At 40.7% G+C, this 22,491-nt stretch overlaps 1 protein-coding gene across 1 annotated transcript; it reads right to left on the reverse strand.

Moving 5' to 3' along the window:
• Positions 1-16,290: 16,290 nt before the first annotated feature.
• Positions 16,291-17,783, reverse strand: LOC114321418 (F-box/kelch-repeat protein At5g43190). The gene has a single exon (XM_028268582.2). It carries the CDS (start codon positions 17,694-17,696, stop codon positions 16,563-16,565), a length of 1,134 nt encoding a protein of 377 aa, XP_028124383.1. The 5' UTR covers positions 17,697-17,783; the 3' UTR covers positions 16,291-16,562.
• Between the last annotated feature and the right edge of the window lie 4,708 nt (positions 17,784-22,491).

The following is a 22,491-nucleotide window of genomic DNA, read 5'->3' on the forward strand; positions in this document are numbered from 1 at the left end:
TGTTGATTTTCATTATCAGTCTTGAACTCTCGTCTCTCATCATTGTTTTAAATTCATCAAATTAATCATGTTCGTAAATACACAGTTTAACAAACTTATGTGTTCAAAAATTTATATCTGAACAATGAATAAAAATTTAATTTATTTTAACTAAACTAACTTAAAATGCTCATTTTTTTTTATGTATGAACATTTAATATTTGGTCAATCTTAATAATTTGAACAAAATTATTTTGTTCAAATATAAATAATCGAACATTGTGTAAAAGTTCAAATATGGTTATCTGAACATGACAAACATATTCATTTTCCCAACATATGACCGAGATAAATAAATAAATAAGTCATAAACTAACTTTTTCAATGTTTAAATCAATATTTTAAATGTTTATATCGAAACCAACTCTCTCAGTATCATTCATAATGCACAAATTTTCAAAATTAATTGATTTCAATATTGTTAAACCCTAAATCTTCAAAGACAATAATGTTTTGGGTTTCAAAAATAAGTGTAATGGAGAAGAGAATAAAACGCGCTAATTGATAATGAATGATATCATAAGTGTATGTTACTAGTGAAGATGGTGAAAAAATACAATGTTTATATGTTAAAACTCTAAACCCTATAGAAGTGATGGTGTGCGAAGAGTATTTTGTGTTTTTAAATGCAAAATGTTTTAATGGTTAGAATACACCCTATGTTGTCCTTAATAGTCATTTCATTGGAGCAAATTATTGGAATATAAATTTAATCTATTAATGGTATGTATTGAGAATATTGGTGGTGTGTAAATAGAATCACCATAAACATGTCTTGCTAGAGACTAAAATATCATCTTTTCTAATTTTCTCTATTTCAACATTATATATTTTTTATAATAGAATTTTTTTAATATTTTTTTATCATAAAATTGAATGCATTTGTTTGTAAATGAAATTTTGTGGGTTTTTTTTTAATTTTTAAATTTCCATATTTTCATAACAAATATAAAAAATTATAAGCCCTGTATTTTTTTTAAGATTCATTTTCCTTTATTTTTTTAATTTATAGATTCATTTTCCTTATACCATATAATTTAATTATGATTGAAAATTTATTTTCCTTACACCATATAATTTTTAATTATGATTGAAAAAGGTGGGCATTTAAAAAATTTGATAAATTACAAATACACTCCCTGGGGTTTGTTTAAAATACGAATAGTTCATTGTGGTTTGGAAAATTACAAATACATTCCTGTCAAAATTTTTTATTTAACAAAATTAATTGAAAAAGTGAAATTTCTAACTATTCACCTATACAATAATAAAATTATCTGAATTATTAATTGAAATAAAATTTTAACATTACTAAAAACTGTTAATTAGCTTGATGATTTAATAAAAAGACCTATTTGTTATGAAATTAGAAACCTTAGGGGGCATAATGTAATTTCCAAAACTACAGGGGTAGTTTGTAATTTAAGTAAACCTAAAGGGATGTGTTTGTAAATTACCCTAAAATTTTTTTAAAAAATGAAATTTCATCTAAAATGAATGCATTTAGTTTCATGATAAAAAAAATATTTTAGAAAAAAAAAATCCATTATGAAAAGTATATAATGTTCAAATAGAGAGAATTGAAAAAAAAGGGTATTTTAGTCTCTAGAAAAATATATTTATAGCTTTTCCTATTTTCTATGATAATGGAGGTGGTCAAGATTATTTCATACACCCTTAACAAAAGCACTTAGAAGATTGAACGGTATTTTATACAATTCTAATTATATTGGTAAGCATGTTCTGTTTTTTTAGAAGGGTTATTAAAGACTTTCTCAAGTATTAGCCAATATCATTTTATACTCATTATCTATGAATTTTTATAATTTACTCATTTAATTATAAAAATGTATCATTTTTACACCCCTTCTAGACTACTTCAAAAAAACCTCACAAAAGATGAACACACAAAAATACTGTCTAATTTTTTTTTTAAAAAAAAAAAAAAAAAAATCAAACCACACACTAGTACTTGAAAAAGGCCCTTAAAATAAAACAAAAAAACACAAGATCTTTAGCTTTTGGAGAGGAAGAGTACCACTGATCTTGGGCCGGGTCAGGGAAACTGGACTGGGTTTTGTAATTTCCACAACTTTTCAAATATCCAAGTCAATAATTTAACATTTGTAATATGTTGTACGAGAGCTAAAGTTTATATTAACAGATAATCAGATACATGTCAATATAATGAGGTCATATAAATAGACCTTTCAAAAACAAACAAAAATCTGGACAAAAACTCCATAAAAGACTTCAATTCTTCATTATTCAAGTGATACAGAAACTCCTCTTCCAGAGGGTCAAAGTAATGTAATCATCAATGTTTTTCAAAAGTCTTACTTGATGTCTTTATAAAAATTCATTTTGCAAGAGAAAAGGACAAAACTTTGTTGTGGAGAGAGAATTTTGTTAGACAAAAGCCGGTTTAACAGCCTAATTTGATAATTGGATTAATAGTTAATTTTTTAACTTTTTAATTTTTTTTGATTATATAATTTTTTATATTTTTTTACACTTTCTTTTTTTTAAATCAAAAAAATTAACTTTTAACTTATTTTCCAAAACAAAGCGACATGTGTCAGGAAGCTTTTTTTTCTTTTACTATTTTTTATTTATTAAATAAGTTTTAAAAAATAAAAGCTTGTCTTAAGCTAAAGAAATTTAAAAATAAAATTAACATTCCCACCGACAAAAAAGTAGTTTTTTAAACTAATTGGACTTATTTTCACTTTGGTAAACTCTTTTATGAAAACGATATGACTAATTCTACTAATTCGTCAAATTTTGAATTAACTTTTTAACAATTATGACTTTTATGATGCATTAATAATATTTTTTAAATGATAAAATTTGAAACAAAGGAACTACAATAAATTATATTATTTTATATGAAAATTTTACTCAAAATTTGATTTATATATCAGTACTTTTAATTTTTAATGTGCTAAGATTCTTCTAATAGGTGAGCCTTGGAGGGGCCATTCCTTCACAATTTACAAACAAAAATCAAACCAGTACAACATTAATTAGTTGAGTTTTTACAAATTTTGCAGGGACCACAGCCCTCTAGTTCTTCCCCTTGTGCCTGCAAGTTATTATCAATACAAAACAGAATTTGAAGACTAAATTTTGCTAATCCAAAAAGAAAAAAAGTAAAGTAAATCAACAATAGGAAGACAAGCCCTGCTCACAAGCTTGAATTTACAGTATGTAGGAGAGGGTTCAAGAAAGGAGTTGGAAAATTCGAAGATCTTCGAAGATCCTTGAAGAACAACTTCGAATTCTCAAGAAGAAATGTGAGAGGCTTAGATTCTTCAATGGTCTCAACTCAAGAACACAAGAGTAAAGGAGATGATGGAGATAAGAGATTGGGTGAAGAAGAAGGCAAAATGGCTAGAGAATAGAATAATGGCAGGGCTCTCCCAGGGATCTCCCACTTTCACTCTCAAGGTTGATAATGGAGAAGGGAAATTAGTTCTTTCCCAAGAGTTAAAAATCTCCAAAATCCATCCCTTGTAAAGCTATGGGTGGGTGCTATTTATAGGCACCTCATGATGTAGGATGGAGCCCATGTGCAAGGCACATGGGGGATATTCTCTCTAAACACTTTGTCCGAGGAGGTGACCTCTCCGAGGAGGTGACTTCTCCGAGGATGAGAAAACCCCGAAGAGGAGATCACTCCCTCGGCGAACCCTTCTTCTTAGCCACACCTAACCAATGATCCCCAATCATCCCAAAGGGTCAGGGGTAGTCCCAGAGGACGTCCTGCCGCAAAATATTGCCGAGTCTCATGGACCCCCCGGGGTCGTGCCACCTCGACCCGGGTATAGGCTAGTTTAACCGAAGAGTGAATTTATCTCCACTCACCGTCCTCGGGATCGGGTCCTTTGTTCGAACTCCATTACGCCCATGGTTCTGGTGCGTAGATCCCGGAAAGCTCCGAGCCCGCAAGTGTTCTGGGACTCATTAACGGAGCGACTTCTAGATTGCGTCTGAATCCGTTCGAAGCCAAGTATTTCGGACCTCTAGGTTCGTGGATCCGAACCCTTTCGAGTCCGAGTGCCTCGGATCTCTAGGCTTGCCTAATACCCTTTCGAGTTCCGGGCCTGAGTAAGTCTCTAGGTTCGTGGATCCGAACCCTTCCGAGGCTTAGAGCCATTTAGCCCGTTTGATGGTGATAAATCTGGTCCCACCAGTCTTGGACTTGCGATAAATTTGGGCCCACTAATCTTGGGCTATTGGGCCTAAATAATTTAGTGGGCTCAAATTAGCCCCTCTTACATTTGCCCCTTGCGTGTATGAGAAATTTTAAATTTCTCAGACATGCATACTGTCATTTCTTCGACCCTGTTTCGCATCACGTTCCCAAAAAAAAAACATTTTGTCACGACAGAGCCTATGGATAAAGTTGATGACGCACTTCAATTTACAGAAAAAATTGATAAGCAAAAAATTTTTTTTTTGTACTTTTTTTTTTTTTTTTTTTTTTTTTTTTTTTTTTTTTTTTTTTTTTTTTTTTTTTTTTTTAGGAAAGGCTCAAAAAACCCTAATCCTTACAAACTTTGCACAGCCGCCACACTATTCCTCAGCCTACTCTCTCTCTACAGAGACCAACCCAGCCTTTTTCTTCTCCAACAAAACAGAGGCTATCATGACCAGCTGGTTATATACCTACTGAAGACCACCGACGTTTGCACGCCGGCCATCGTCGCACCTCCAGGCGCTGTCGGTATCACCGAAGATAAGTCACGGTCGCTGCTTGCTACAAACATTGTGAACCCAAGTTGCTGTTGGCGTTACAGACTCTGCCACAGACGCAACTGAATAGTGCTGATCCACATAGGTCGCCCACTCAACGCGACGTGTGTGGCCCTTCTGAACACCATCTTGCTAAACACGACGTGCCTGGTTCCGTTGCTGCTGCACCTCTCTGCAACGTCATTGCTCTGCGAAGTCTCCAGCAACATCACTGCGAAGCCGACCTACTGCTCACGCCGCGGCTCCGGACACCACTGACGCTGCGACTCAAAATCCCACCAGCTCGCGCTATCACCAGCCCAATTCGCTGTTTGTTGGCCTGTCCTTCACGCTTGTTGCCTTGCGCCGAGACCAAACCAGCCTACCATCGGCCTCTCTGTGCTGAAACTCTTCATCTGGCCTCGACGGTCCAGTGCCAACCACACAAATCATCCAAAACCATTTTCTTTTCTTTTTTTTTTTAAAGAAAATTAAGAAAATAATAATCTAAACTTCACTCCTCTTTTTGCAGCAGAGTTTCGTTTTGCCTCTACAACAACAACGGGCTATCCTTGCTTGCACACCATTTGCTGCCGCAACTCCGGGTGCGCAACCGCCGTGTCCTGCGCCTTCGACCTTCGCCGTACCTCTGTCCGCTGGTTGCAACAGTTCCGATTACAACCGATGCAGTGACTCAAACCATGGCTAGCTCGTATCAATGCCAGCTCCACTCATCGTCGATGTCCCATTTCAGCCGTGTTTTTCAGAGCTCCGAACACACAGATCTCGGTCCTACCTTCACATCTACTGAAGTCCATCACCATTGGTTCTAACCGTGATTAATCAATGCCGACCACGTCGCCGACTCAACGCGGCGTCGGTTTGCCTAGCTTCCTTCCTCATCTACTGCTTCGTGCGCCATTCTCGGCCTACACCGCTTGTGATTGATAACCCGGCTCCTCACTATGCTGCCCCTAAATCTGTGAGTTAAGCACTTGTTGAAAACCCATTTTTGAACCCCTCATTTTGATGGGTTTTGGTCTTGATTTAACAAAGTTCATTCTCTTCATTGCTTTGGATTTGTGAGTGTATGCTTGAAATTTGATTTGGGCTTTTGTGCTCAAAATAAATATGTACTGATACATTTTCTAATTTGGGAATTCTAGTGATGATTTATTTCAGTCTTGAGGCTTGCAAACAATCTTGAACTAGTGAAGACAATACCTACGGCTGGCCTCTCTCTGCTGAAACTCTTCCTCCGGCTTCGACGGTCCAATGCAAACCACACACGTTCGCCCTCTCAACGCAACGTGTGTGGTTGCTGACTCTTCTGTGGTACCAGTGTTGCTTCCGGCTTCAACTTATCTGACGCCGACCACGCACGTTCGCCCACTCAACGCAACGTGTGTGGTCTTGCCAAGCCTAGCCCGGTCTTGTTGATCTTGATCGACGCCGGCTCCGCTACGTCTTCAACACTGCCTTCGTCCTCAACTGTCCAACGCCGACCACGCACGTTCGCCCACTCAACGCAACGTGCGTGGTCTTGCCCAGCCTAGCTCAGTCCTGTTGATTACAGTCTATAAAACTTTCTGATTTCAACTTGAATTTCCAACATCGGCTTCGGACTTCACCCCTCTAACAGTCCCAAATTTGTGAGTATGAAATTCGGCTCCCTCTTCCTCTCGTTGAATAATAAAGATGATATATTGTTGTTTGTTTAACTTGTGGATGCTTGGGAAAATACATAGCTGATGCCAAAATTTTGTGTGACTGTTGTAGTTTTACGTCGGCTTGAGAGAAACCAGCCCGGAGAGACAAAAACTTGATTGTTGCATTTTCATGAACTTGCTCAGAGTAATAAAATTGTTGTAGCTTAAATAGATAATTATTATTTGTTGATGTTGCCCCATTCTGATAATGCCTGAATCATGATCTGAAATTTATATTGTTTGTCTCAGTTGTCGGTTTTGCTATTTCAGGCAAATGAATTCTTGATTGAAATCCACGACCTCAGGGCCCTTGGAACCTGCACTAATGAGAGCAAGGGCTGTTCCTCGGAAGTCCGAACAGAAGCAAGACTGTCCCTCGGGAGTCCGAAGGTAGCACACACCCTACTTTGGCAAGAAAGATTCCTCTGGAAGATAACCGAGTCTACCAAGCTTGCACCAACAGAAATAAAGATTGTCTCCCAGAAGTCCGAGCAGAAGCAAGGCTGTCCCTCTGAAGTTCGAGCAGAAACAAGGCTCTCCCTCAGAAGTCCGAGCAGAAACAAGGCTGTCCCTCAGAAGTCCGAGTGGATGTGCACTTCTACTTTGGCAGCTAATGGAAGCAAAGGCTATCTCTCGGGAGTTCGAGTAAGAGTCCACTCTACTTTGAAAAGAAAGATCCTCGGAGCTCGTATTGATGAAATCAAGGGCTGCTCTTCAGACCCGCACTAATGAGAGCAAGAGTTGTCCCTCGGAAGGCTCTCCCTTAGAAGTCCGAGCAGGAACAAGGCTGTCTCTCGGAGGTCCGAGTGGATGCGCACTTCTACTTCGGCAGCTAATAGAAGCGAAGGCTATCCCTCGAAGCTCGCACTAATGGAAGCAAGATCTGTTCTTCGAAAGTCCGAGGCGGAGAACACACTCTACTTCAACAAGAAAGATCCTTGAGACTCGCACTGATAGAAGCGAGGGCTGCTCTTCGGAAGTCCGAGTGGGAACACACACTCTGCCTCAATAAGAAAGACCCTCAAAGCTTACATTGATGGAAGCAATAGCTGCTCTTCGGAGGTCCGAGTGGGAGTATACTTCTACTACGTCAAGAAAGGTCTCTTCAGGTTGGTAACCGAGTCTACCATTCCTTTTTCTTCTTTGAGGGGCAACAAAAAATTGAAAACTGTTTCAAGCAACATAACACAATGAAGATATACAATGTAGAGAAAATAACTTTTAATGGAGATACATAATATAGAGGAAATAAATTTCTTCATAACATAAGAAAGATAGAACTTCATGCACAATGCAGTAAATGCAAACTGTAAATGTCATAGGTAGACTTCTTTCACGGAATGTTGAAATTTGCCCCTAGAGTTGCAAGATCATTCGGAAAGCTTTCACCAGCTGCTCGGGTTGTGGCCATCATGCACCATCATAGCTATGTCTTTGGATCTTTCTGTACAGACTGATATCCACATCCCCGCAAGACTTTTCATGGATCTGTTGTAGTCGGAAACTTGCTTCTTGTTGGCCAACACACCAGGCTAGGAATCCGGTACCTCCTCGAAAATAAAGTTCACCTTGAATAATTATGAATTGGGCAAGCTTGGCCATAGTCAATTTTCCAACTTTGCTTCTGAGTTGTTCGAGGACTTCTCCTCTCCAGTCCTCCGGAAGGCCTTTGTCTTCAGGTATTATCGAAGGCTCTATTCTCTTCTTGATAATAATTGTCGCCTCCTCCTCTAGGATATCAACTCTTGCCCCTAATGTTGAGAGGGCATCTGAAAACTTGTTGTCGGAGCGAGGCACATGCTCTATTTCGACCTTCTGAAATTTGTCAAGAAGCTTTTGGACTGTTGTTCGATATGTGGCCAAGGCAGGTTCCTTTAAGACGAATTGTCCTGAAACTTGCTTCACTATCAGCTTTGAGTCCCTCCGGATCCGAATCTGATGTGCTAAGAAGTAATGTCTGAGCTTTTGGGCGGTAAATACCCAAGCTAAGCAATGTCTCTCTATCGGAGTATATTGGACTTCTGCTCCTCGAATCTTCTGGCTGATGTAATACACCGGACGTTCTGCTCCATCTACATCTTGGACCAATAATGCCCCTATGGACTTGGGGGTTGAAGTTAAGTACAACATTAGAGGCACCCCGGGCTGCGGGGCTATCATGGTCTGAGGCGAGGTCAAGGCTGCCTTGATTCTCTCGAAGGCCTTTTGGTGCTCCTGGTTCCACTCGAACTTGGCATCTCCTTTTAATAAAGAGCCGAAAGGTGCAGAGATCTCTGCCAGTGCTGGGATAAACCTCCGAATATAAGACACCTTCCCGAGGAACTTCTTTAACTCCTTCTGAGAATGTAGGGGAGGCATTGCTTTGATAGACTTGACCTTGTCTTCATCTGTCTCGATACCATGCCTATGTACAAGAAACCCGAGGAACTTCCCGGCCGTCACCCCGAAAGCACATTTGAGAGGATTCATCCTCATTTTGAATTTCTGGCACCTCTTGAATACCTTCTCAAGGTCTCGAAGATGGTCTTCTTCTTTTTTTGGATTTCACCACTAGATCATCAACATAATCTTCCACCTCATGATGGATCATGTCATGAAAGATTGCAGTCATAGCCCTTTGGTAAGTTGCACCGGCATTCTTGAGTCCGAAAGGCATGACTGTATAGAAGAAGTTTCCGAGAGGTGTTCTAAAAGCAGTCTTTTCTGCGTCTTCTTCAGCCATCTTAATCTGATTGTATCCACTGAATCCATCCATGAATGAGAACATCTGGTGTCCCGAGGTAGTATCCACAAGGGTGTCGATGTGAGGAAGCGGGAATTCATCCTTCGGGCAAGATTTGTTCAAATCTCGAAAGTCTACCCATACTTTGATTTGGCCATTCTTCTTCTTTATTGGCACGATGTTTGCTAACCACGTGGGGTACTGTATTGGCCGGATGAAACCAGCCTGTTGAGGCTTTTCAATCTCTTTCTTAATCTTCTCTTCGAGATCTGGATGATATTTTCGAGCAGCTTGCTTAGTTGGCTTGGAGTTTGGGAACACATCAAGATAGTGGGAGACTAGGTCAGGATCTAGTCCGGGCATTTCCTTATATGGCCAAGCAAACACATCTGAGTATCGGCTTTTCAACTTTAACAACTGTTCCCGCTTCTCTGGGCTAAGGCTCGAACTTACGAATACCGGCCTCGGTGCATCTTGTCCATCACTCAGATCTATTTCAATAAGTTGTTCGGGCTGAGGCTTCGGCCCATCTTGCATACATTCTGGAGCCACTTCAGGCTTTATTACTATATCATTGTCAGGAGGCTCTTCTTTTGACTCGGAGTCGGTGACTGAAGAAACCGACTCCCCGCACCTTCATAAATAGTACACCATTTTGCCTCCTTCTCGAACTTTCATCACCTTTCGAGGAATAGGCAGACTTTCTGTTCTAGACATTGCCCGCTTACTTGATTCTGCCATCGGCTCCTTGTCATCTTTGATATCCTCCCAACGAGGAATTTTGACCCCTCGAGGCTTAGAGGTGGTGGGAACTTCTTCGACAGCCAGTTCGGTGAAGTAGATGGCATCAGAATAATGAGCTTCATGGATCTCGAAAGGCCTTTCTGTAGCCTGAATTGTCACCGTCTTCTTTCCCCATTTAGCCTTAACACACTGATGATAACTCGATGGTACAGCCCCATATCTATGCATCCAGGTCCTCCCTAGAATGATGTGATAATTTGCCTCAGAATCGATAATATGGAACTTGGTGGCCGAGCGAATCTCTCCAACGGCTAAATCAACAGTTACGCATCCGATAGTAACTCTCTTTTCTCCACCGAAGCCAGTGATGACTATCGGCTGCTTCACAATGCGTTCTTCAGAGATTCCGGCTTTTTCTAGAGTAGCGCGAGTCATAATGTTGATAGAGGCTCCACTATCTAGAAAAAGGATTGTGAGAAAAAGCGGGCGATTGTGAGAAAAAGGATACTTCCGATCAGCCTCGGAGAAAGTAATGGCACTAGATTGCTCTTTTGCCTTCCTCGGGATAGACCCCTCAGTCGACATGCATTCCTCATGGTGTGCCTCGGCTATATTAATGATAGACTTGGTGATTTCCGTTCTTGCCTCCCTGGAAAGTCCAAGCTGGTCAAAGAACTGCTTGAACTTTACACAGTCTTGCAGGGTTTTGGCATAGTGATCTGGATCTTTTTCCACTCTTGGAGGCTCGTAGTTAACCATCTCCTCGGTCTCCTCAAAATAAGATGCCACATAAACATGGTGTCCTCCTCTTCCATAGCATTCTTCTCCTCCTTCTGGATCAAAGGGATCTTCGCCATGAGTCATAAATGTTCTGCCCTCTGGATCGAGAGCACTTCCATAGTAAACTTGCTCACCCTCTGGCTCGAGGATGTCGTCCAGATAACAGTCATCGTCATCGAGATTAGCGATAGCCTCGATCATTGGGCCTTCATAAGCTATCATAGCAACATTCTTGCCCTTGTCTCGGTGTTGAGGATATGGTTGTTCTCGGATGTCTTGAGTCCCTCGCTTTTTGAACCTCAATTCGTCTGCCTCGACTTTATCTCTGAAGATTTTCCTGAGAGTCCAACACTTCTCTGTCGGATGTTTCAATGTACGATGGTAGACACAAAATTCAGGGCTCTCACGGTCCTTTTTTGATGGCATTTCTTCAACATAAGGCAATTTTAGCTCTCCGTCAGCCACTCATTCCTTAACTAGAGCTTTCACTTCTTCGATTCCACATGGATAAGAAACATTCCCCTTTTCACCATTATATTGCTTTCTTTTCTGGCCCCTATGACCTCCTCCTTGTGAATTTCGGGTATCCGGGGCAGAGGCAGCAGCAACGATAGGTCCACGAGATGACTTGAAACTAGTCTTGTAACTGGCTTTAAATCCGGACTCCTGAGCCTGAGGGATGCTAATGTTCCGAGCTGCTTCTATTAATGCCGAGAAGGTGGGTAGCTTGTGGTTAACTAGAAACATTTTGTACCTGCTCAATGCCCCTTCTAGACAAATTTGAACCAGATAACTCTCCTCAACTGCTTCATGACAATCCACGGCCTTGTCCTGAAACCTTTTGACGTAGTCAAGGATGTCTTCACTTTCTTGTTGCTTCTCTTTACACAATGTAAGTGTGGTCACCTTCTCCGCCACTTGAAAGAACTTGGAGTGGAATTTGTTAACCATTTCCTCCCAACTTCGGACAGAGTTTGGGGCCAAATTAACATACCAACTATATGCTCGGTCGGTGAGGGACTTAGAGAATTCTCTCAGTCGGAGGACGTGGTTTGAACCATGAATACCTAGAGTCTCGATGAATCGCACAACATGTTCTCGGGCATTTCCTTGTTTGCCGTCGAACTTGATGAACTTCGGCACTGTATATCCCTCAGGGTATGGATAGCTCAGCATCTCAATGGGGTAAGGCGGCTTGACGTCTGGATCAGGCAAAGAGGGTAAGGTCCTCTTGCCCCGTTCGAGATCGAACATGGCCTGCACATCGGCGAGAGTGAGAAACTGTTGAGGGAGAGAGTTTGATGGTGGTATTCCCGGGACTTGGCTTATGTACCCGAAGACTGAGCTAGGGGCGTCTTGGCCATTCTGGTGCTGCGAATTCATCATTGGTGAGGACATTTGACGATACTGGCCATCAGCGCCTATAGACAAGCCAGTTGGTGATGGGATATTGAATTGAGGCCCGTAGAGTCCACCGCACGGCGCCGCTATACCGGGTTGTGCTTGCAGATTTGTTGTTGGCACCAAAGGAGGCCCGCTTGGTGCTTGGGTAACATTTACTGGTGGCGTAACAAGATTAGGTACGGGCAGAGCTCCCTTTTGCGCCAATATGCTCCTTATGTTTTCCTGGACACCAACAGTCGCCGGAGGACCATTCATTACACCAGAAACTCCCCTAGTCACCATTGGATCTTGGCTTGGCACGCCATGGAGCCCGGGCATGGGCAAACTGCCGCCGCCTACTGTGGTTTGAGCATGTGTTACTGTGGCCGTGTTGCCATGAGCCATAGGCTGATTGGGGCCTACTTCTCCTTGGATTTGATTTTGCGCTCCGGCGGGAATAACTCCACCACCAGTTTGATTTCCGTTTGGCGCCGGTGCAAAGTTAGAACTCATCACCAACATGGCGTGAGTGAGATTCTGAAGAGTGGTAAGAATCTCCTGCTGAGTATTTTGGAGTCCTTGAATGGCCTCCAGCAAAAGTGGTTGATCTGGAGCCATGGTTCTGTCATCACCACCATTAGAGGATCCTTGTTGGTGAACTTCATCTTCTTCCGCCATCCTTGTTGGAGTTGTGTGGATTCCAGATCTCGTCGAGACCATTAACCAATCCGCCTCCCCAGCAGAGTCGCCAAAATGTAGGAGAGGGTTCAAGAAAGGAGTTGGAAAATTCGAAGATCTTCGAAGATCCTTGAAGAACAACTTCGAATTCTCAAGAAGAAATGTGAGAGGCTTAGATTCTTCAATGGTCTCAACTCAAGAACACAAGAGTAAAGGAGATGATGGAGATAAGAGATTGGGTGAAGAAGAAGGCAAAATGGCTAGAGAATAGAATAATGGCAGGGCTCTCCCAGGGATCTCCCACTTTCACTCTCAAGGTTGATAATGGAGAAGGGAAATTAGTTCTTTCCCAAGAGTTAAAAATCTCCAAAATCCATCCCTTGTAAAGCTATGGGTGGGTGCTATTTATAGGCACCTCATGATGTAGGATGGAGCCCATGTGCAAGGCACATGGGGGATATTCTCTCTAAACACTTTGTCCGAGGAGGTGACCTCTCCGAGGAGGTGACTTCTCCGAGGATGAGAAAACCCCGAAGAGGAGATCACTCCCTCGGCGAACCCTTCTTCTTAGCCACACCTAACCAATGATCCCCAATCATCCCAAAGGGTCAGGGGTAGTCCCAGAGGACGTCCTGCCGCAAAATATTGCCGAGTCTCATGGACCCCCCGGGGTCGTGCCACCTCGACCCGGGTATAGGCTAGTTTAACCGAAGAGTGAATTTATCTCCACTCACCGTCCTCGGGATCGGGTCCTTTGTTCGAACTCCATTACGCCCATGGTTCTGGTGCGTAGATCCCGGAAAGCTCCGAGCCCGCAAGTGTTCTGGGACTCATTAACGGAGCGACTTCTAGATTGCGTCTGAATCCGTTCGAAGCCAAGTATTTCGGACCTCTAGGTTCGTGGATCCGAACCCTTTCGAGTCCGAGTGCCTCGGATCTCTAGGCTTGCCTAATACCCTTTCGAGTTCCGGGCCTGAGTAAGTCTCTAGGTTCGTGGATCCGAACCCTTCCGAGGCTTAGAGCCATTTAGCCCGTTTGATGGTGATAAATCTGGTCCCACCAGTCTTGGACTTGCGATAAATTTGGGCCCACTAATCTTGGGCTATTGGGCCTAAATAATTTAGTGGGCTCAAATTAGCCCCTCTTACACAGTAGAACTGACAAGTGATAGCATCAATATCGATTTAAGAAAATCGACTAAGACGAACTTAGTTGAATAGAACTCTTACACCCCACTACATAGATAGGTTTGACAACCGCTCTCTTTCTCAAGTGACAATTTTCAAAAAAAGAAATGGATTCAAGAAAAACCACAAATGAAATTAAGCAGATATCTTTTGTCTCTTACATAATTCAATAATATAGTTTCATAATCGGAATGCGAGATTTTTTATTCCTTAGATTTCTCATTGGATGATGATACCGCTACTATACCAATAGTTGCTTGTCAAATAGAAGCATAGAGCTCAGGAAAAAGAGAGAACCACCTGAAACCACAGCTCTATTTGTCAGTCAAAGGACAATTAGGAAGCCAATGCCATTTATGATTGTGTTGGACTATTGTAGGAACTGATCGGAACTAATGTCAAGACAGTTTAAGATCGTGCTGGTCCGTTATAGAAGAACTAGATGCTGAACCAACAAATGCGACACATGTAACTTATGATGTGGTGTTGAACGATAATGGCAACAGATGACATTGTGCGCTAGGGGGCGACTCGGGTGGTGTGCCAGAAAGGGCAACTTTGGTGATGCGCCAAAGGGCGGCTTGGATGATACGCCAAAGACAGCGGCTTAAGTTGTGCGCCAGAGGAAGCGGCTTAAATGGTGTGCCAAGAGGGCAGCTTGGATTGCACACCAAAACAGGCGATTTAGGTGGTGTGCCAAGAAGGGCGGCTTGGGTGATGCGTCAAGGAGGATGACTTAGGTAGTGCGCCAAAGGGAGCGACTTGGGTGGCTTGCATGGTGTATAACCAAACTCACTATGATATAGATATAATACCTCCCTCAAACTTAAATAAGTTTGACGATAAAAACCTATTTGGGGTTGAAGCAGAGGGAAAGGCAAAATAAAACAGAAACACGCGTGTGTGCGCACGCGTGTGTGCGCGCGCGCGCACACACACACACACAAAAAAAAAGGATTGCGAGAAAAAAAAAATATGATAGAGATATTTGAGGTAAGAATAAATTAGCGAACAGAGGAAGAGATCACCACGAAGCAATACTGAAAGAAAAATATGATAGCAGAATGGTTTAAAATCCAATAGGCTGCCAAAGCAAGGTTGCCTCCCGCCGGTAAGGCAAACAATACCAAGAGTTTAACCTATAACTCTAATGCCATGTTACAATATCTAAGAGAGAGAGAAATTTGTGTTATATTGAATGTTGTAACAATGTATATAAGATTCCTTTATACAAGAGAAGAGAAACCTAAGTATGATAATAAATATAATATGATATCTATGATAAACAACATATATAATTATTATAGGGTGAATTACACTAATAGTCCCTATAGTTTGGGGCTTGTATCACTTTGGTCCCTGACTTTTTAATTGTGACACATTTAACACTGAATTTTAAATCTTGTTCCAAATAAGGACAATTGAAAATATCATTAAATTTTTCAAGGGTAAAATCATCAATTTGATAAAATATAAACTAATTTGACAAAAATAAATGTCAAACATATATTTTTGAATTTTTGAAAATTATTTCTACCCACTAAAAATAAAATTATGTAAAATTGATAAATCTTTTAGACATTTATTTATTTTTTTATTAAATTAATTTTTATTATGTGTTTGGATAATGATCATGTAAAATTAATTTTTAAAAATTAATCATGTAATTTTTATTAATTTTTATCAATTTTACATAATTTTATCATTGGTGGATAAAAATAATTTTTTAAAAATTAAAAATATTTTTTTGACATTTATTTTTGTCAAATTATTTTATATTTTATTAAATTGACGATTTTGCCCTTGAAATTAAATAATTATATCTTCAATTTTCCTTATTTGGAACAAAATTCAAAATTCAAGGTCAAATGTGTCACAATTGAAAAGTCAGGGAACAAAGTGACACGAGTCTCAAACTATAGAGACTGTTAGTATAATTTGTCCATTATTATATTTAACAAAAACGAAAGAACTACAATAAATCATATTATTTCATATGAAAAATTTATACAAAAATTGATTTATATATCATTACTTTTAATTTTTATGTGTTAAGATTCTTCTAATAGGTGAGCCTTGGTGGGGCCATTCCTTCACAATTTAGGAACAAAAATCAAACGAGTACAAGATTAGTTGATTTTTATAAACCACAGCCCTCTAGTTCTTCCCCTCGTGCCCGCGAGTTATTATTATCAATACAAAACAGAATTTGAAGACTGAATTTTGCTAATCCAGAAAGAAAAAAGAAAAGAAAAGTAAATCAATAATATGAAGAAAAGTCCAGTTCACAGGCTTGAATCTACAGTAGAACTGATAAGTAGTAGCAATATCGATTTAAGAAAATCAACTAAGACGAACTTAGTTGAATAGAACTCGTACACGTCATTACATAGTATCGACATCCGGTCCCTCTTTCTCAAGTGACAATTTGCCCAAAAAAAAAAAAAATTGTTTCAAGAAAAACCACAAATGAAATTAGGCCGATATCTTTAGTCTCGTACATAATTCAATAATATAATTTCAGATCGGAAGGCAAGATTTCTTATGGGATGGTGATACCGCTATTATACCAATAGTTGCTTGTCAAACAGAAGGATAGAGCTCAGGAACAAGAGAGAACCACCTGAAACCACATCTCCATTTATCAGTCACAGAAGGACATTTAGGAAGCCAATGCCAAGTCCTCCTCGAAACCTTGTAATACAAAATCTCGGGCCAATTGTAGCAGCACACACAGATCAAACCCTGATGCCAAAAACAATACACTTGCTCGTAATTATGGTAACAAACTGACATGAATTTCCTGCAAATCATTCCCGGGACACTCCCAATCTCCACCCAATTCCCTCCATCTCCACTCAACTCCCACACTTTCATTCCTCTCGAAATCCCATCTTCCCCAATTCCCCCAACCAAGAACATCTTCTCAACCCCATCGCTCACCAACCGAGCAAAAGTCAGTTCACCCGGCATTTCAATCGCCGGTCTCTCCCACTTCCCGTTTTCCAAATCGAAGCAGAGAATGGAAAATGGCTCTGGGGTGGTGAAATATAATATCCCATCACATGACACGGCTTCTTGATGATTGTCGCCGATAACAGAGTCGACACTGTCGAATTGGCTCCAGAGATTAATCACAGAGTCGTAGACAAAAGTATTGCTCGATGGTCCGGAAGAACAAGAGCAGATCATGAAGAGTTTGAACGACCCATTTGGCGAAGAAACTAAAGTGAGAAGCTCGAAGGCGAATGGGAATGTTGGGAAGTGGAGAGTTTTCGAAGATCTTGACAAGATATTGTAGACAAGGAAAGTGGAGGAGTTTGGGAGAGAGAAACATAGGAAGCCATGGGAGACAGAGAGGAGCACTGCTTTGGAGGAGGGGGAGCAGGTTAGCATGGGGGAGGAGAGAGAAAGTGATGTCTTGCGCCAGGTGTTGAGAGTGGTGTCGAAGAGAGGGTAGAGGTGATGGAACTGTGGGTGTGAGAAGAGGATATAAGAAGAGAGTGGTGAAGATGAAGAGTGTTTGGAGATGAAAGAAGGAGAGAAGATGAGAGATTTGAAGTGTTTACAGGTTGATCGGAGATTGAAGAAGGTTTTCAATGGAAGGAATGAGAGGACGTGATCGAGGAGGTGGTCCGGCAGGTGAGACCAGATTTTGGGGTCCATTTGCGGCGGCGGAGTCGCCAGAGATTGGGAGGTTCTCTGTTGCACCCCCATGAAGTGTGGAACGGAAGTGTTTGAAAGTCTCGAACAAAAAAACAAAAACCAGAAGATAATGAAAAGTGTTGTGAAAAAACTGATACATATGTGACCTTTATATAATGATCAGATTGAATGGGGTGCCTTTAGTTCCTCTATAAGTTTACGAAATTTTTTGAAAACTTTATTCACCCAAAAAAAAAAAAAAAAAGAAGTTTACGAAATTGCCCCTTGACTGTTCTATTCAGCTCATGAGTGCGTATTAATTTATTATATATATGAATTCAATAGAAGTCTTTAATACTTTATTGATTTAAATACTCACGAAATGCTAATGACTGCTCATGTACGTGTAGAAGTGTATGAAAATAGATAAGAATATTTTCAAGTGTTTTTTTTTCTCTCACTATTTTATATCCTAATTCACATAAGTGTGTGATACAATATTTATTTTAGTTATTTTCTTACCATTTCTTTCCATGAAGGGACATATCATATATACAGTAATATTATAAATTTAGATTTAATTATTCAAAAATTATCTATAATTATTATTTTATAATTTAAATTTATTTTACATATGAATCCTACGTTACATAAATTTAATTTCAATCACATAATCTCATTCGAGATAAATAAAATATGATACATAGAATTATTCATTATGTGTGAGTGATTTTCTGATCACACTACCCGTTTAGTAATCAGCTAGAGAGCACCGGCAGAATAGATGACTTCAGTTAACCTGTAACAGAAAGAGAAGGCTCCGGCGGTGGTTCTTCCATCCGGGGGCACTCCGACGATCAAGTCAGTATATATCTCAAAGATAATCAAGTGCTAAACTCACTGCTCAAAGCATAAAATTGCGTACCTTAGACCCACGGGGGTGCCTCTCTTTTATAGTTACCTCCATCCAAATCCCATTTAGAAGCCTGACTTCTATGGATTCCTATTCAGTACTTACTTTGGACTCCTCAAGAGATAAAGATAAACTCTCTAAGAGTTTTATCCTTATCTTGGCTAAGTCTCCTCTTTATTTTAGGACTCTTGTCCCTTATCCTTTATCCGATTATCTCGGATTCCGATATCTTCGGAGATAACCTCGGCTTACCCGAGATCACCTCGGCGTCATGACCTTGACACGTGGCACCTCGGTTAACACGTCGGCGTCACCTTGCCACGTGTCGGTACTCAAAAATATATCCCCACAACTGCCCCCTAGGTTCTATTATCTCGGTATTCTGAGGTAATGGAACCTATATCATTCCATTTTCTCAGTACGTCGGTCTTCAGTATCTCAGCCGAGATCATTATTTCGGACGACATGTCTTTGCTGAAGAACAAGAACTTCATGAATCCTTTCACGCGTATGAGCTGTCATACACCATAATTCAATCATTTTTAGCCACGCGTTTCTTTCTAACTAGTTCGTACCTGTGACGCGCCCGTAAGCCGTCTCTCTCTCACGTGCGCCGTCTGACGTATACGTTCTTCTAGGTGTATTGATTACTTTTTGCCGCCGTTTTCATTTTTAACAAAACATTTTCTTCGATTTCTCCCTTTCACCTTATTTTTATTTCTGGAAAAACTTTTTCTTTCTTTACCTTTTCTCTTTTTGAGTCTGCCATTGTTCAAGCTTTTTTGCTCTGAAACTTATTCCGTTCACCCCTTCCGGCGTGTTTTGCACCATTTCATTGCCTTCACGACCGTCAACTGATTTTGGCGATCTTTACATCGGCTTCATATTTTCTAGTAAGCAATCTATTTCTTCTTATTCAAGTTTCTTGAGTTTTTTCCGGAATTTCTTGTTTACTACTGCCTTGCTCGAACAATTAATTTGTGAATCATACATTTGAATGCGTTGATTTCGCTTTTTGCTTATGCCTTGAATACATGTACTGTTCATAGTTTTCTTGCACGGCTTGCCACTGTTCTTGGCCTTCAACCCTTTGTATTCTTCATGTTCTTGATAGTCCATCTCTGTTCTTGATTCTGAAACTCCGCTTTTGTTTTCTGTTTTTTGCGTCTTTTCTAGATCTATGACTTTGATCTTCATCTCCATAGTTTTAGGTTTGGGATTTGATTGTAGAACCCATATTTTAGGGCAAAACTGAAACATCTCTTACAAATCTCTACACCAACTAAAACCTAGGTTTTTTGCCGAGGTCCCAATAACCCTATTTGAACGATCTTCTTATTGAAACCCAATACCTTTAGTTATCCTGACATCATGGGTATGTGGGAACATCGGGTAAACATCCCCTCTAAGCTAGAATTTTTTAGGCAAGAGTTTGAAATCGCAGCCGATGTCAATCTGAGGTTGGCTGGGGATGATGACTCCATCATGCCTACAGAAAACTCCATGCCCTTCCCTGTGGTTACCTTTATCGAGAGTGGACTCCGGTTTCCACTTGACCCATTTTCCCGTCAAATCCTTCACTTCTATAAGTTAAACCCAATGCAACATGCCATCAATTCTTACTGAGTTATCACTGGCACCATAGCCTTAGTTAAACAAGAGAATGCCAGAATTACACTTGCCGATTTGCAGTACTGTTACACCATGTGTCATCTTAGAAAAAACACGGACTATGTCTATTATCTTAAGCCGAGATCCACCTAATATAAAATTGTAGCCGACCTCCCAGACTCCAACAAGGGAGCTAGAGATGATTACTTCATTGTCTCAGGCAATTAGGAGTTTCAGCCAAACGACGACCTACATCTTTATCCTTTAAGCCGAACTGTTTTGAGGGAAGGAGCTGGTAAGGGCCACCCTTCATAAGTTTCTTTTTATCTTCTTGCATAAATTATTCAATACTCTTGTTCTAATGTCTGTACTGTTTTTATCTTTGCAGTTCTTCCTCAGCCACCAAAGAATTTTCGCCAATCTTTCTATCCCAGCAAAGATTTGAAAAAACTTCTGAACTTGCCAATTCACAAACGAAAGGCGCCTCTGCTCCTCAACTTTATCCCAACTTATAAGTCAGCCTTGCCCGACGTCCCTAAGAGGAAGAAGAAAAGCCTCTCTCCACCTTCTGCCACAACCCACAGACCGCATCCACATCTCGGACAGATCAGGGGTCAACTTCTGATCCAGCTGAGCAACCGTCAACTTCAGCTCCATACTTGGTTCCAATTTCACAGTGCCGACGCCGACGCCGAACAGTTCCTACTGCCGAGATGGGTCGCGCAAAACCAGTTGCAAAAGATCTTCTGGCCAGCATTCCTTCTTCTGTTGACGATCAACCAGCACAAACCCTTCTTCTATCGAAGCCGAAAAGAGCAAAAAAAGCTCAACCAAAAGCTAAAGTTACTCAAGTTGAGTCTGAGGATGCTCTACCAATCTCCAAGTTGGTTGAGAGTGACAAGTCTCAACCTTCTGCTGGGTAGAGGCGCTTTGAAGCCCAACCATCAGAATCCTCAAAATCCAAAAAGTCGAAGTCATCCTCCGCTACAACTTCGGGGTCTAAGAAGCCTGCTGCCCCCTGGGCACCCAAAATTACTTTGGAGGATAAGCCAGTCATTGCGAACGATAGTGCCAAGGATATTAATGTCGGCGTTGCGTTTAGCACTGCTCTGCTGCTACCAGGCGACTTAGAACGAAACACCGAGTAGAGCGAATATGAAAATTATGCGTTAATGCTTCAACGCTCCGTTCAAGTAAGTGTCTTTCATTTGGCACTTTTTTCTTTTCTTTTTTATACTTAAAAATTTTTGCAATAACTTTTACCCTATGTTTTCTTCAGATCATCTAGCATGCCCACTCTTTTTCTGTTCAGTCTTTCGAAAATCGACAGAAGCTAGTTGAGATGAAGAAGGAGTTCTCTTCTCTCCAGAAGACCAACAAAGGTCTTCAATTAAAGATGAAGAAATTGGAGGACCAAGCCGAGGCTGCAATCAAGGCTCAGACCAATGCCGAAGGGAAGGCTGAGGCTGTTGAGGCTATCAAGAAAGTGGCTGAGTCTCAGAAGAGAGAAGCCGAGGAGAAAATGGTTCAAGCCGAAAAGGAGCTTCAGGAGGCACTGGCCACCAAAGAAGTCGAAATAAAAGATGCCGACGAGAAGGCGTATGCGCAAGGCATGGCCGACGTCACAGATGCCTACGAACAGCAGGTGAAAGAGGCATGCAACAAGGGTTTCACCCTTGGTTGGATGTCCCTTCTAAAGAAACTCAATGTCCCAGAGGACTCACTATTGAGGAAAGCTGATGCCATTTCTCTTCCATTCCCTCCCGCTTAACCTCCAAGTCAAGACATCGGCGAATCTGAGTTTGAGGATGGTGATGAGGAAGAGGATGAAGCTTTGGTAAGAAAATCCAAAGATGTTGATGGGGCCAAGTCCTCTCTTCAAAATGAGCAAGTCCTAGACTTGACTCAAGAGGAAGAAGGCGATAAGGTTAACAAAGATGCTACTGATGAGAAGGAATCAGTCGATGCCATCCTTGCTGATAAGAACCTTGATGACATTCTTGTAGAAATTGACGCCGAGGTCGCGGCGGATAAGGCTGCTAAGATGTCTTCTCAACAATCATCTGATCTTCAAATTCAATCAACTGGTGGAGAAGAGTCTTAGCTTCATGTTTTTTTTTTGCTTAGTTGTATTTTGTTTCTTCTTTATCTTTTGGAACAATATAAGCCTTTTGTATGGTTGATGTGCCATTTTCTTGATGAATGCTAATGCAACTTTTCTTTTCTAAGTGTTTGTACTCTTGTCTTTTCTTCATTGCTTCTGCATGATTCTATACTTAGAATATTCTGCATATCTTTCACATACTTTTCCTTATTTGTACAATCTTCTCGGGGTGACACACC

Source organism: Camellia sinensis, chromosome 3, assembly GCF_055761805.1.
Source record: "Camellia sinensis isolate YWXY chromosome 3, ASM5576180v1, whole genome shotgun sequence".
In the NCBI taxonomy this organism is placed as follows: Eukaryota; Viridiplantae; Streptophyta; class Magnoliopsida; order Ericales; family Theaceae; genus Camellia; species Camellia sinensis.

Bases quoted from the DNA above. Each gene is read 5' to 3' on its own strand.
- LOC114321418 (XM_028268582.2), bottom strand. From the start codon at position 17,696: ATGGGGGTGCAACAGAGAACCTCCCAATCTCTGGCGACTCCGCCGCCG.